We start from the raw sequence: 12,310 nt of genomic DNA, 5'->3' as shown, positions 1-12,310 counted from the left end.
CTAAGGGGTTTATATAGCCTACTTATGTATAATAATAATAATCATCATCATCATCCTAATAATACTAATGATGGGAAGAAAAACATGATTTTCATGGGCAATTCCGTATGTTACATGGGACACGCTGGTCTTGCGTCCCATTTCAACACACACAATCACAGTCAATGTTACAATATGAAACAGCGACGGGCCCTGCGCTTGCGTGGTCAGCCCGCGGCCCGGTCTCCGGGTGCGGCAGCGTTTTTATTTTTCCTAGCGCTCTAAATGCGCTGTCTGTTTCCACTTTAGTCAACGATTCAAACATGAAACCATCCGACATTAACCATCCGTGTTTTTCCCCCCTAACTTAATTTATCTGCGGTCACAACTGCATGTTGCCACTGTCCAACCTAAACACACACATGTAGCGTTTTTCCATCTCTTTTCATGTCATAATTAATCGTTCGCTGGGACACTTCCTCCGCACGGTTTCCACTGCGGGCCAAGCTGTAACTGCGTCTTTGTACATCGACTTTTTATTTTTTATTTTTGGTTAATCACTCCAACACTATAGCCAGTCATCCTCCACACCCTGTACCTTTAAAGACAGAATGCATTTATTCTAGTAGACATACATAGATATACTATACTGTACTATACAATACTATACTATACTATACCAGTAGATGTGTGCATGCACCCTCTCTCACACACACTGTCATTGCTCTTGTTTCTTTAGGCTGTATTAGCAGAGAGAGTCGTTTATATACACATATGTATATAAATAGATGTACAAATCATCGAGATTATAACGGACTCATCCACTGGCTTCTCTGTAATTGAGCTTTAAAACGCGCCGTTCACAAACAAGCTCAAGCACAAGCTCTCCGACCGAGTTTCCAGTAGTTCAATCATTTGCCAGAACAGCACAGTTATGATTGGGGCTGTTCAGTCTGTACTGGTCATTGGAAGTATGTGTACCATGTACCACCGTATTCATCATAAAGTAGTGTGATGTACGACAATTAGTCTTAGAAATAAAACATCAATTAAACATGCTGAAGTAAAAAATGTTATTTTACTGAATTCACAGGTTTGTAATACCTATTCCCACCACCAGGCGTCGCGGTGGAATCTCTCTTTTTTTGCCGAAACGAAACATTCACCTTGTTATTGACTGTCACATAACACCACCCGAATCTGCACCGACTTCGGTTTCAATACTGTTTGCAGCGATACCGACCTTCCGCTTCCTCGTCTTCGTCTTACTGCTACTACAACTACTACCACCAGCAACCAGCCGCACACTTTCCCAGTAACGCACATCAACCTGATTTCGATGTATTACAGACAATGTCCACTGGATGGCGACGCAGACCAAGAAAACAAATAGTGTCCTGCATGTCTGAGGGGTTGTACCTCGTAGACGAGTCGCATCCTTGTTTCCCGAAGACATATATGTATTTCATTCCTTTGGACAATGCCCCGAGTTTCACTGTTTTAGTCATAATGATTGTATCACTCTTCTGTTGTTGCATTGTATTGCATTCTGTGGTTTGTTATAATAGGTAATCATACCACCTTCTTACCATGTTCTTACACCGATCAGCCATAATATTATGACCACTGACAGGTGAAGTGAATAACACTGATAATCTCGTTATCATGGGTCAGTGGGTGGGATATATTAGGCAGCAAGTGAACATTTTGTCCTCAAAGATGATGTGTTACAAGCAGGAAAAATGGGCAAGCGTAAGGATCTGAGTGACTTTGACAAGGGCCAAATTGTGATGGCTAGACGACTGGGTCAGAGCATCTCCAAAACTGCAGCTCTTGTGGGGTGTTCCCGGTCTGCAGTGGTCAGTACCTATCAAAAGTGGTCCAAGGAAGGAAATGCGGTGAACCGGTGACAGGGTCATGGGCGGCCAAGGCTCATTGATGCCCGTGGGGAGCGAAGGCTGGCCCGTGTGGTCCGACCCAACAGACGAACTACTGTAGCTCAAATTGCTGATAAAGTGAATGCTGGTGCTGATAGAAAGGTGTCAGAACACACAGTGCATCGCAGTTTGTTGCGTATGGGGCTGCGTAGCCGCAGACCAGTCAGGGTGCCCATGGTGACCCCTGTCCACTGCCGAAAGGGCCTACAATGGGCACGTGAGCATCAGAACTGGACCACAGAGCAATGGAAGAAGGTGGCCTGGTCTGATGCATCACGAGTTCAAGGTGTTGACTTGGCCTCCAAATTCCCCAGATCTCAATCCAATCGAGCATCTGTGGGATGTGCTGGACAAACAAGTCCGATCCATGGAGGCCCCACCTCGCAACTTACAGGACTTAAAGTATCTGCTGCTAACGTCTTGGTGCCAGATACCACAGCACACCTTCAGAGGTCTAGTGGAGTCCAAGCCTCGACGGGTCAGGGCTGTTTTGGCGGCAAAAGGGGGACCTACACAATATTAGGCAGGTGGTCATAATGTTATGGCTGAGCGGTGTATTTCAAAGTTCCTTGTTTGATAATATGTATACATGTATAACACATATTTGTTTATAATAATTATTACTAAACCGAAAACCTTAAAGTATTATTATCATTATCATTATTATATAATTGATAAAATAAATCGTTGTTTGAAAGTTTCTCGGTCTAGGTGCGGGTCCCTGTCAGTTGAACGGCGTTAAATCATCTCTGATTTTGAAAAAGACAGAAACCGCACAGAATAGAATATATCAGACCTGAACCGGATACTGCTGGAGGGTTACATGATGACATATCGATATCATGATCATTATGAATAATGAAAGGTAGCTGATTGTCATGCATTTTGTTTTATTTTGTTTTAATGGCGGTTAAATGCACGTATTTATCGTTGATTGTAAATATGTATGTGTCTCTGCAGACCGACAGCTGATATTTGATAAAGAGACACGGGACCCTGGAGCTCCCGACAGCGAGCAAATCCAATAAGCAAATACATACACATGGTATCAGTAAGGACGTTATTTTGCAATCTTTTATATTTGTTTTACATTCATTAATTTGTATTTGTAAAAGTTTAATAAGCAACGCTCAATTGTTAAAGTGAATTATTTTAAACATCGCTAACCATCATGCATAACAATAACAGTAGTAATACTAATAATAATAGTTATAATAATAATAATAATAATAATAATAATAATAATAATAATAATAATAATAATAATAATAATAATACGAATAATAATAAAGCATTATCTATTAAATTAAATGGCAACAAAAAATCAAACGTGGGTTTAGGGTTCATGGTACACGTCATAATGAACGAAACTCCACCCACCGTCGCACTTACCCAATCGTCGTTAGCATTTGTAAAAGCAACGTGACTATTGGGTCTCTAGAAGTAGGTGGTGGAACTCCTCCCTAGTATCTGACGCGTCTTCTTTTGGCCAATTACAACAGACCACCTCCCTGATCCCGCCCACATATGCTAATCTTTCCATTCCTCTTGGATTATGTTAATATATTATAGACAGGACAATGTGATTGGTTGCTATAAATACAAATCTCAGAAAGGCATTGATCCAGCAGGGGATCGATAAAAGCTGGCGACGCTGATAATATAGATCTGTACATATTTACGAATTCGTTTTGTTTCTGTGCTTTTCTAAAGTTTTTGCATTCATAACAGTATATAATACAACCGTATTGTGTTGGCTCCATTCCCAAGTTCTGCTGAGACACTCACACAAGAAATACACGATATCCGTAAGGCAAAAAAATACTCTTTATTAATAAACATCAGTGTGAAGTTGCTAAGCTCAAAGTGTGGTTGAAACAATCACAAACAAGCCAAAGTACAAACCAATACCTCCAATAGTGAGGATTCACAGAGGAGAAGTACTGACTGCTTCAGTAGCAGACGGTGAAACCAATCAGTGCGCATCTCAATAGATGTTTTACCTGCTACTAAAATGTAATTCTGATATAAGAGCATAGAAATAAAAAACAATGTATTGACTAGAAACACCTCTGCTATTTTGTTTCGTTCACCATCAAATTGTGTTGGCCTCCTATGAACACACATTCTTATAACACATGCTTTTGGAGAGCAAGTACGTCAATCATTTGATTATTTATCGTATTCATTCGATTGAAATTAAATAAATATACGTATATATCAATACAAATCTCGTTATCTATATAATCTTGAATCTTTTTAATGGGGTGATAACTGATAAAACTTCAGAGTGGGATTATGAGACGAAAATACGGTGTGTGTGTTTGTTTGCTTCCTTTAAAACACCTCCACACGACCACTTCCGAGATTCATTTTAATACAACACGCAGAATCAGGGATCAGATATGATACTATAAAATGCCTTTCTCCCATAAAGCAGGCTGTGGTTTACGGTTTAATTACGCAGGGGCTCATTCTTATTATTGACAGGTGTTCAAATAACGTGTACCTATATATAATATAGCATTAAAATAAATACCAAAACATTATAGTGTGGAGGCTGGCGCCTGGCGCTTTGGTGATTTCCACAGTTCTCAAATGTGTGATCAAATACGAGGCATTTCTTATTGATATTATTGTCAGTAATTACAGGAATTCAATGAAAAAATAAATATAATTATAGAACAGTATTAGTGTTTTCTTCATTTTTTATCACGATATATATATGTATATGTATAGTAACAGTACTTTAGGTTTCCCTTTTTCTTGTGTGTATAATTTAATTTTGCTCCTTGAAACCTAGGCCAACCTTGCAGATAAACTATGATCTGCAACACAGTCGTGCACACACACACAGTTAGGCGACCTCTGTGGGTCTGCTATAAATCCAAAAACAGCAAATCAAAACACAGAACAAAACGAAAATCGCCTTCATTTTAATATCGACCACTTGATCTGTTCCTTCGCCGACTGTAGTACCTGGGAAAACACAGAAAAAATATTTATCAATTTACAGACACATTCTGCTGCTCCAACTAGCCTACTAATACTACTACTAAATATATATATTTCACATTAAGAACATAAGAAACGAGAGGAGCCCATTCGCCCCATTGTGCTCGTTTGGTGCCCATTAATAACTAAGTGATCCAAGGATCCTATCCAGTCTATTTTTAAATGTTCCCACATTTTCAGCTTCAACCACATTAAGCCTGCTATGTCAGTTTATTAGTCAGCTAGATGCCATGCGCAAAAATTAAAGCTCGCTGCGGTGTGGCGATGAGATGCTGCTGGACAATTAGGATCTTCGATATAGAAAGTCCTTAAATCTCAACTGATTTCTGTTCCTCTTAGTTGTTTAAGATATAATGTTTTAACATTCTTTAAGCTTTTAAAAAGCCATTTAGGAAAATAAATGTTCTCCGCCCTGTTTTAAACACCAAGTCGGGACTATTCAAAGACTGTGGCATTAATAGGAGCGCGGCGGGCTGGTCTTGATCTCTACTGTAAAAGACGAACATGTCGCCACCAGATGTCGCTGCAGGTCACAGAATTAGACTCGGAGGGACCCAGAGAGAGGGAGTGAGAAAGTGAAAGTGCTGGGAGTTGGGCTGTAGGAGGCACCACCGGCTCAATTTCACTGGTCTCAGAGACAAAACACCCGTATTTTAAATATGCAGTTCCTTTCTCTAGGACCAGGGTGTGAGTCAGAGCCCCCCACCACATAATGTAATATTCCTTATTCCACCCACCCCTCGCTGCCAGCCCAGCACTGAGAGGCCTGCAGAGAAGCAGGGGAGATCACACTGACAGGATCTCTCCGCCGAGATCACGAGTGAACATCCGAACTGAACTGCTCCCAGTGTCCCACACAGACTGACCCCCCTCCCGCAATACACACACACACACACATACTGGCACTCACACACATACACACGTGCACACCCTCTGTGACTTACATTGGAAGTCATTGCCAGTTTCTGGGAAAGGTGCTGTGTGGAGTTAGAGCAGAGGGTTAGTGTCAGGGCACAGAGCAGCACTGTCTATTGCTTTGTTGCTGTTCAGTGAGCAGGGTTAACAACAGCGGCGGCGGCGGCAGCAGGGTAATCGTCCACACAGAGAGCCGGCTGCAGCTCAGGGACAGACGGGCTCAGTTAAACAGATACACAGACACCTCTGGCTTACACATAATGCACAGAGTGACAAGTTAAATTAAATGAATGAATAAAGCAATCAGCCTTTGCAAAGCAAGCGTAAAGTGACAGGTGGTGTCAGTGCACTGTGGTGTCTACTACACAACACAAGCTGGGCACTGTCTGTAGGTGTGTACAGTGTGTTTTTGCGCTTGCCAAGTTGCCCTGGGTGTGAGCCAGTGGTGGGGGGCGGGGCTTACCTGTGCCACACTCTGCTCCGACAGTGGGCTGTCTTCTGCCTGGGGGGGGAGGAAAGGAAAGAGGATGTCAGTCCTCTTGAGAGCTAACAGCACGGGTCTCTGCCCAAGCCTGAGGGAAAATTCCCTGAGAGCTTTGTCACAGCTTTCAATGCCACCATGCAAAACAAACAAGAGAAAACCAAACACACATGCACAAAAAACTAAACTCAAACCATAAGGTTGCACTCCACTACAGCTAGTACAGGCATCTCAGATCCACAGGGGAGCCTGAGAGAGGCGTTGATGTTTCACACACAATCACAAACACAGCCCTGCTCTGTGTCACAGTTTAGGCACTGAACTGCACAGTCAGGGTGGGGAGTGCAACAGGGCACTGTAACACAGATCTCTGTGGCTGTTCTGGCAGGACTGGTCCAGTGTGTTGGGCCATTGCCAGCAGCAAACAGGATCAGAGTCACAGCACACATCACTGGGGGAGGGACAGGAATTGAAAATGCAGCCAAAAGATCAAAACAAAACTCAGAAATGAACACACACAGTCTTACACACTCACACACACTTTCACACTGACACTCACTCCCTCCCTCTCACCGGCACTCTTACGCACTTTCTCACCCACTCTCTCTGGACTCTAAAAATAATTCAGCCCTGCGAGAATCCTCTCTGTCACCATGGACAAAATGGCAGGCGCATCGAACAAAAACACACATGCCCACTACCCAACTCCATGCTCATGCAGGATATGAATTGTCTCTGGACGCACCACTGTGCAGCGGGCAGCAGCAACTCTACGTCTTTTCCAAACTACCAAACATCCAACATAAATCCAGAGCACACCAATCCACACAGAGCAGGGGGGTGGAGCTGTGCCATGCAGTGCAGCGATTCAATCTCATGCAAGTTACCTGAGCTGGGTTTTCTCTCTTTCTTTCTCTCCTACTCCCCCTCTCTTGTTTTCTCTCCCTCTCTCTCTCACACCCTCTCCCTCTCTCTCTCTCTCTGTCCCTCTCTCTGTCTAGGTACTCAGGTTCCTGTCTCCCTGGGCCTCAGTGTTCCCAGTGATATAGTCAAAGAGAACGAAGCCATAGGCCGGCTCAGACAGGGCCTGGGAGAGGGGGAGAGGGAGAGAGGGAGAAATGGAGGGAGGAGGAGGAGGAGGAGGAGAAAAGAGTAAGAAGTGTAAGAGAGGATATATACGCTCACACACACACACACACCAGGGTTTCCCCCAGAAAATTGCATAGGCAAGGTGGTCTGTTTCAGCTCCACTATGGACACAGGGCACACGGCAGGCATCACTCTCCCAGCCAACACTGGGGCTCAATTCACACCTCCCCTCAAACCCCCTCCCCCAAAGACTCTCACCTGCTGAGCCTAGGGTGCTGCTGAGTGAAGAAGGTGCCCAAATGTGCATCAGCATTTAGTGAGGACTTTAAGTTCAGATTTTAGGATTTAAAGTAACATTAAGACCTGACAGAGACATTCCCCTCCGACATGCCTCGGCCAAGGTGCTGTGGAGGTGTCGTTCATTTCTACTCCTGTGAAAGCGGTCTGCTCTGAAATGCATCTCAGCAAGCCCCCCTCCGTCCCCCATCCTCTTACCCTGAAATTGACCTTCTGAATGACCTGCAGGGGGTCGCTCTCCAGAATCACCCTGCAACAGAACAACACAACAGTGACATCACAGACATCCGTACTGTGATTTTCACAAGCTTGTTACTGACATTACATTCATAAGCAATAAGAATCTCTCGCTTCCTCCCCCTTTTCGCTTTTCCTCTCTCCCTTTTACTTTCCTTCTCTCTCCCCGTCTCTTTTTCTCTGTCAATCGTCCACCTCCTTCTCCCTCGCCCCCAAAATCACCCACTTCCTCTCCCTCTCTCCCTCTTGCAGCCCTCTTCCTCCTTCCACTCCCTCTCTCACCCTCCGTCAATGATCTCGTCCACCACGAGGAACGCTCCATCCATGTTGTCCAGCAGACTCCTCTTCTCCACATTCTTCCTGTGGGCAGACGGACAGACAGAGAGGTCAGTCAGGGTGCGTGTGTGTGTGTGTGTGTGTGTGTGTGTGTCTGTGTGTGTGAGAGAGAGAGAGAGAGAGAGTCTGAGTGTGTGAAATAGCACACGACTCTGCACTGCTGCTGCATTGGTTTCTATGGAAACAGCATCAGCAGCGTCAGTACGCCTGTCCCTTCCACAGCACAGTGTCAGAGGGAGAGCTGTCTGTACACACCAGTATACAGCACTACAATGTACCTGCACAGACCTGTGTGTGTATACTGTGGGTATATGTGTGAATGTGAGTGTAAACTGTGCATAGGAGCACGCAAGAGAGTGTGTGTGTGCGCGTGTGTTGTTTTTGAAGGTCCTATGTACTCACCGCAATATCTGGCTGAGCGAGTCAAACAGGCAGTTCAGAACCGCCATCAGCATCAGCTAAAGCCACACAAGAGAAAGGCAGGGAGAGAGGGAGGCTTTAAAAACACACCAGCTCAGAAGGGTCTCTTTAAAAGGGAGTCTAAGAATCCTACTCTATACCCCGGCTCTCAATCACACTTGTTTGGGCTGTCTGATTATAAATAATGTAAAATTATTGTTATTATTAAAGAATTACCTCATTTTCCTGAGCACTGCCAACCACATAGAAGAAGATGTCAATGCTGCTTTTATAAACTATGGTCAATCCCTCCAAAAACGCAATCTCACCTGAGAGAGAGAGGGAGAGATGGAGAGAGAGAGGAGAAGTGAAGCAGGGGGGTGTAGAAAGAGTGAGAGATGGGGGGGCAAGGGGATGAGAGTCAGCTGGAGGGAAAGGTGCCAGTGTGTGCAAGAGTGTGGGCGGGTGTGTTTGCCAGTGTGTGTTTGCGAGGGGTGTGTGCGAGTGTGTGCCAGTGGACCAGTATTGGAGAAGTAATGGGAGTTCAGCGCTGAAGTTCTTTGCTCATTGTCATCACAATCAAATGACCCAATTCATTGAAAAGACAAAACAACACAAAACAGCGAAACCTGACGGCTGCAGAACGAGTTTCTGTGCTTTTCTTTCCTGAAACACGACCTCTTAAAATGAGTTAAGACAGTAAAATGATCTCCTATGTAGCATATGCGGTGTGAACACCAAGTTTAATGTGTGCATTTTAATCATTTATTTTATTTTAAAGTACTTTTTGACTGCCACATAAGGGTCAGGGTGAGCAAGGTTTTATAGGCACATGGCTCTCAAACCCTCCTGACATGACAATACTGCAGCCGTTTCCCTCTCTCCCTGTCCTGCAGCCCTGAGTGCTCAGATAGGAGGGCAGGAGCTGGGTGTGTACTCACTGTCAGTCTTGGAAGTCTTGTTGAAAACGTTCCTTTCAAAATTCTTCTGCTCTTTCATGGAGGGGTACAGCTCTGTGTCATAGTACTGCAGAGACAAGAAGACACATGTCACACACTGCACACCACGTCACGCCAACCCTGGGGACCAAAACTGCAAGACACTGATTTAGTTAAAGAGAAACGGAAGTCACGGTAAATTCACCATATTCATATTGACGTGTCTGTAAAGTAAAAAAGTGTTTTGCACAATCGGAAAACCTACAACTCCACCCCCATTCCTTAAACTGAGTGCAGTCCCGACCGGTGGAGGGCTACCTTGGAGAGGAGTCGGTTTCCATCGCTGTCCAGGATGAAGATCGCCTTCACGGTGTACAGGGACGGCTCCTGGAGGTGAGAATACAAATTAAAATACTAATACTAATAATACATTTAAAAAAAAAACGTATACACTGTTTATACACCCCATTACATAATGATAATAAGAAATAGATTTAGCCCGCTCTGATGGTGTGGCACTGGGTGGCTCCTGGCTGTTATTGCTGTCCTCTGGGCCGCTCCTCTCCAGCTGTCCATGGCATCCCGACCCAAAGTTCTGTTATGCACTGACTGCCCCACACTCAGAGTCTAAGTGTATCACAGAACTTCGGCTCTGAACGCTGACCGGTGGATCCAGGTTCCTGCACTGACCGGGGGGGGGGTGGGGGCCACACCGACAAACAGACTCCAGACAGACAGACCCCCCACTACCCTCCGTCATAACTGTGTAAATATGACCTGCCTCAAAAATCCAGCAGTCTTGTCTGCTCTTGACTGGCTTGTGAGCAATGATGTGGACTGGATGGAGAGACTCACCACCACACCTGCACAGACTGCCAACTCTCAGTGCCACTTGGGGCTCCGTTTAAACTCCCTCTGGATGCAGAGATTCTACCTGCGAGTGCCACCTGTACTGTTCCTCTGAACGGTGCTCCACAGGAGACCAGACTGACGCAAACACCCACACACACTCTCACTCACTCACAGATTAAAGGCTTTTCAAAATAACCTCAAATGAGAACATTCAAGTGGTCAAGTACGACACACACACTCTCTCCCTGTCTCTCTCTCATACACACACACAAACCTTGTTTTTCCTGAAAGGCCTGAGCACTTGGCTTTAAGTCCAATTTCACTCACAGCATTTTATACTTTATGTTGCCCTCCTTCCTCAACACAATTTCATTTTTGGGCACTGAATTCTCAGAATCCACATGTAAATAAACGCAAACAGATACAGAATCCAAGTAGTAATGCACAAATACAAAATTATTTACACGAATAAAACAGTTTCAAAATAGACACACACAAAATATCGTACACTGATGAAGTGTGAAGCTGCACTGTGCACTGAAGGCACGGGAGCGCAGTGCATGGCCAGACACCGTGCTGGCGTACGTGGCACTGACGCTGTTCTTCAGCCAGCACGGTCCTATCCCTACTGCTCCGTCACATATGGCAGAGTTTACAAACTTTTCTGTTTTTAATTCGTTTGTTCAAGACTCTGGAGACTGATTATGTTAATTATGACACTTGTTTTTTTCTTCTAAAATTAACGTGCAAGTCTTTTTTTCCTCCAGGCGCGCTAGTGACGCTTTCCTTCAGGACACTATTCTCGGGGATGAACAGGCGTCGATGCGAACAGTCCCAAATGTGGAAGCATAGACAGCAAACAGAGAACGGCGCTTAACAAGGATACTGCATGTTGTGATATTATCCTTTCGCAAAATTGCAATAATATACCCAATCAATATATACACACATATTTTGTCATGCACAAAATAAAGAAAAAAAAGAGCAGTGTCTGCAGGCGATGTTACAAGTAAATTGGACTAGAGCCTGTGGACAGTGAGCTCTGCATTACAGATATAGTATAGCACGCTATAACATCCACTGTCGCCGTGACAAGCCCCAAAACTGACCGATGCATATGCAGTCAGAAATCTCCAGCGCAGTTAGGCCGGGCTGTGAAGTTTAAACCCGGTTTCAATGGGCATATTTACAGATAGAGAGATATTCTTAAACGTTGCCTACCAGAGCCATAGATTCCATGGTGGTATATTTCGGTGTTGACGTGGACAGGGCTGATCTGTCATTTTAATAGACTTCGCAGTTCCCTCTGACTCACAGGTAGGCGGGACCTCCTGCCCAAACCCAAGCAGGACCTAGGGAAACTGCACTGCAGCGTTTGCCATTGCGGCTCGGGCTCTCCCCGGCCTGGGAACGCCAGCCCAGCTCCACGCCCGGAGCCGCAATGGCGTCAGTTGCACGTCAGCAGGCTTCCGTCTTACAGAATATTTGAGCACACGTCCGCTCCTCTGCCTCCACGGGGCTGCTGATTGTATTGAAAGCCGTACAGCACCCTGGGATGTCGTAACAAGAGCTCGCTGAGTTGCTGCCGAGGGCTTTGCCATTTAAACCCCAAATAGTAGGAGCAGTGTAAATAACAGTGTAAATATACACAAAACAGCAAGCAGAACAATATTAATACTAGTAATAAAACCTCTACACCAGGGGGCAGGACAGGGTTCCCCAGGTATCACCCCTACTGCCTACGATTGTTTTTTTAGAAGGAATAATAATAATTATAATTATAATAAACCAACACAATATACAAGTACACGTTTACATTTCTATATCATGTTTGT

At 44.7% G+C, this 12,310-nt stretch overlaps 1 protein-coding gene across 4 annotated transcripts; it reads right to left on the bottom strand.

Moving 5' to 3' along the window:
* Positions 1–3,725: 3,725 nt before the first annotated feature.
* Positions 3,726–11,848, bottom strand: copz2 (COPI coat complex subunit zeta 2). 4 transcript variants are annotated; one of them, XM_066698829.1, is made up of 10 exons: positions 11,697–11,848; positions 9,942–10,010; positions 9,627–9,711; positions 8,923–9,014; positions 8,689–8,744; positions 8,233–8,310; positions 7,912–7,963; positions 6,310–6,348; positions 5,876–5,908; positions 3,726–4,895 (listed from the first exon to the last, which is right to left on the bottom strand). In XM_066698829.1, the coding sequence occupies exons 1-10, from the start codon at positions 11,712–11,714 to the stop codon at positions 4,848–4,850; spliced, it is 570 nt and encodes a 189-aa protein (XP_066554926.1). In that variant the 5' UTR covers positions 11,715–11,848; the 3' UTR covers positions 3,726–4,847. The 4 variants fall into 4 exon arrangements, 2 of the variants coding, with proteins under 2 accessions (XP_066554926.1, XP_066554927.1); XR_010816095.1 differs by lacking the exon at positions 5,876–5,908 and adding an exon at positions 7,215–7,414 and having other exon boundaries at positions 4,866–4,895; XR_010816094.1 differs by lacking the exon at positions 3,726–4,895 and adding an exon at positions 7,215–7,414.
* Positions 11,849–12,310: the final 462 nt, after the last annotated feature.

This window comes from Amia ocellicauda, chromosome 3 (genome assembly GCF_036373705.1).
Source record: "Amia ocellicauda isolate fAmiCal2 chromosome 3, fAmiCal2.hap1, whole genome shotgun sequence".
NCBI lineage: Eukaryota > Metazoa > Chordata > Actinopteri > Amiiformes > Amiidae > Amia > Amia ocellicauda.
Note: the sequence above shows the minus strand (reverse complement) of the source record. Positions and strands in the feature narration are given on the sequence as shown.

What these genes read in the sequence shown, in the direction of transcription:
- copz2 (XM_066698829.1), bottom strand. An exon ending in GAAACCGACTCCTCTCCAAG is followed by an intron (nt 9,712 to 9,941) that starts GTAGCCCTCCAC and finishes TTGTCTCTGCAG; the next exon opens with TACTATGACACAGAGCTGTA. An exon ending in CAAGACTTCCAAGACTGACA is followed by an intron (nt 9,015 to 9,626) that starts GTGAGTACACAC and finishes TCTCTCTCTCAG; the next exon opens with GTGAGATTGCGTTTTTGGAG.